Source organism: Salvia hispanica, chromosome 2, assembly GCF_029641045.1.
Source record: "Salvia hispanica isolate PSC_SH4W2 chromosome 2, Shi_PSC_v1, whole genome shotgun sequence".
NCBI classification, from domain to species: domain Eukaryota; kingdom Viridiplantae; phylum Streptophyta; class Magnoliopsida; order Lamiales; family Lamiaceae; genus Salvia; species Salvia hispanica.
In genome coordinates, this window is record NC_142693.1 from 30,846,566 (window position 1) to 30,849,736 (window position 3,171).

A 3,171-nucleotide genomic window follows, 5' to 3' on the forward strand; every position below is an offset into this window, starting at 1 on the left:
TAAAAATAAATAATTGATTATTATCAATAATTGAAAATTTAAAATGAATACAATGAAATATGATCGACAACTAACTCAACTTATTCTATCCCCATTTACCTAAACTCAAATTCATAATTAATAATAATAAATTTAATTCTACCTATTCTCTCCACTATAAATGGTATCGAAAGTTAATTTGCAGTAGCTGCTTTAATTTTTAATACTGAACTCTCTAGATCTTGTAGTGTCTTCATCCATAAAACTCTACCAGATGCTGGGAGCCGTCATTCTTACATAGATTTATACTTTGTGTTGAATTTATGTGTACCATTATTTTTTGGGCTTGGTTTTTTTTTTCGGGCTTTTATCCTTGTTTGGGTTTAGCCCAGAAGCCCAATCACTTATGTGAGATGGCTGGATTCCTGCCACGTGCCTCCTTCTCCCGGCTTGTGGATCTCTGCCGTTGGATTAAGGGTTTGTTGATGTGTGTTTGTTATGTGAGGTGGAGCCGGTTTGTTTTCCTTATTCTATTCTGATACACTCTCTCTCTTCTCTCTACTCTCTGAAATTCTCATTCTTCTCTCTACATCTCCGATTGCTTCTCCGGCTGTTTCCTTGAGATTATTCACCACTCCTGAGTGAATATTCGAGTGTTGAGTTGTGGGAAGGCAATTGCTTCGGTTGCTTGTTGTGTGAGAACTAGGGTTTCTGTTCTGAGTCGGTTTCTGTTCTGAGTCGGTTTCTGTGACCTAATCCGGTGTGAATGAGCAGTGTGGTGAATGTATCGACGGTGCGAGGATAGACTCCAGTTGATTCATCGTTGCTCCCTTGGATTCGGTTCTAGTTGAATAGATCTAGGCTATGTGGCGGGCTCTGAGCCATATTATGTGATCTATTCCGTTTCTCTTTACTGCCTCTTGTTAGTTGTTGTTTAGATCCGCAAGGATCTTGTGTTGTTATACTAACAATCTTCTTGAGTGTGTAGGTGTGTCAAGGAGTCAAGATTACTCAAGAACCCTAGCTAGAACTTGTTACTGTCATTGTAATAGTTGTGAGGGCTTCTACTTTGTAATCTGTTAAACATATCAGTCGCATGGTTGGAGTTTGACTGAGCTCCCTTAATGAAGAACAAAGAGGTCTTGGTAATTAATGAATCCGTCCCTAGTCTGATCCCTATACTTTGTCATCGCAAAAATAACATAAGTATCTTCATGTCATTACTCTCTTCAGTTAATAAAGAGAGAATGACAATTTTAAAAAAATTCACATCTTATTAGTAAATTCCATTTGTTGAACGGGATAGAGAGAAATTAATAAAAAAATTATAAATACATACAGTGATATATGGATTGGATCCATTACTGAACGAAATTAAATTTATGCATTTTTTGTGCTCATCTTCAGCATAAAAGAAAGATGCACAAGGAGATGAGTTCGATGAGATGTGTTCTCAAGTCGAGCAAGAGAAAGATAATCTGAAAGAACGCAACAAAGACATCGCATAAGAAAGGGGGGAAAGAGACGCTAAAAAAGTAATGTAAATGATAAAATATAGTAACAAACTGAGAAGAAAAGAAAATTAAGCATAGAGACTAAAAATTATTAACTACTACTACTCCTATTATATACTATGAGATGATTATGGTCGCTCAAAAAGTATCAGCCATATATATACGATGGGGTAGGAGTAGAGATTTAATTTGATAATTTGATGAGATATTAATTTATGAATAAAGTTTGTTTTAAGATTTCAGATATAATGAGGGGCAATTAGTAAATAAACAATGCAATTAATAATAAAACCGGTTTAAATAAAGCTGGTTCTGTCCGATTTGAATGGCGCGAACGAGAGCTATGTTTGAGTTATCATAGACCTTCTGCCGAATTTGAATGGAAGCTTCTGCTTTCTGCATTGGCTGTCTTTAAAGAAGGCTGCTTCGCAGTTGCAGTCATCGAGGCATGCTTTGCTGCAGCCTTCTTCTCTCTCTAGCTATGTCTCCGTCACCACCTCTCTGTCTTGATAAAATCCAGTTCTTCTATCATGACTTTCTAGTTTCTGCAGATGTTAAGGCAACTTATTTGTTCATGATCATGAGTTGCTGCTGCGGCAACATGAATATTGCCCACTATACAGGACTCATTACATCTTAACCGTATATGTTTAATCTGCGATACAAATCACCAATGTATCTACTTTGTTACGTTCCGTTCCGTCACATCTTAACATGGAAGATTGTGTTGGAGCTTACACAATAGTCAATAAAAGTGGGATTCTTATTCAATTTAAAAATACAATAGAAATGAGAGCTCATTCCCCACACAAACAAGCTTGAAGATCCCTTTGGGAAAACAAGAAGGCAACGATTAATAAACTAGAAGTAGGAAATGAGAGCTGCAGCCTGAACACACTCAAAACAATTTATTAAAACTCGTATTAAAACCAACGAGTAAAACTAGATAGAACTTAAGAAAGAGCTCGGACTTGGAGGTATCGGAATCTCAACAGTTCCCTCCAACATTAGCAGAACTTTCTTCATTGTTGGACGCAACGACGGATTATATTGCACACACCAAATCCCTATCTTCACCATCCTCTCCACTTTCCTCTCCTCCACCATCTCATCCCCCACCAGACACCCAATCTTCCCCGTTGCATAACAGTCGTAAACCCATTCCTCAAGAATCACCTCATCATCACTCTGACTCCAATCAACGCACTTCCTACAGCATATGATCTGCAGCAGCATCACTCCAAAGCTATATACATCTGCTTTTACCGTGATCGCCTGCTTTTGGTACCACTCTGGTGCAACATAGCCCTTAGTACCTCTTATCCCGGTAATTGTATTAGTTTGATCTTAGGTGCTTTGCCAGCCCAAAGTCTGATATCTTAGCGCACCAATTCTCATCCATGAGTATGTTCTGAGGCTTTATGTTGCAGTGAATGATATGCGTCTCACACTCATGGTGCAGATACAATATCCCCCTTGATATATCTTGAGCGATTTCAATCCGTTCCTCCCAGCTCAGCCGTTTCTCTTGATTGAAAAGTATGTCCGCGAGTGATCCGTTGCTCATGTACTCAAACACCAATAGTTTGTTGTCTCCGTCGAAGCAGTAACCTAGGAGCCGGACTAGGTTCCGGTGATACATTTTCCAAATCGTCTTCAACTCTGTCTGGAACTCCAT

General features: G+C 38.5%; 1 protein-coding gene across 1 annotated transcript; it reads right to left on the reverse strand.

The window, feature by feature from the left end:
• Positions 1-2,435: 2,435 nt before the first annotated feature.
• Positions 2,436-3,171, reverse strand: LOC148932148 (G-type lectin S-receptor-like serine/threonine-protein kinase LECRK2). The gene is made up of 2 exons (XM_089065010.1): positions 2,854-3,171; positions 2,436-2,768 (listed from the first exon to the last, which is right to left on the reverse strand). The coding sequence occupies exons 1-2, from the start codon at positions 3,169-3,171 to the stop codon at positions 2,436-2,438; spliced, it is 651 nt and encodes a 216-aa protein (XP_088921136.1).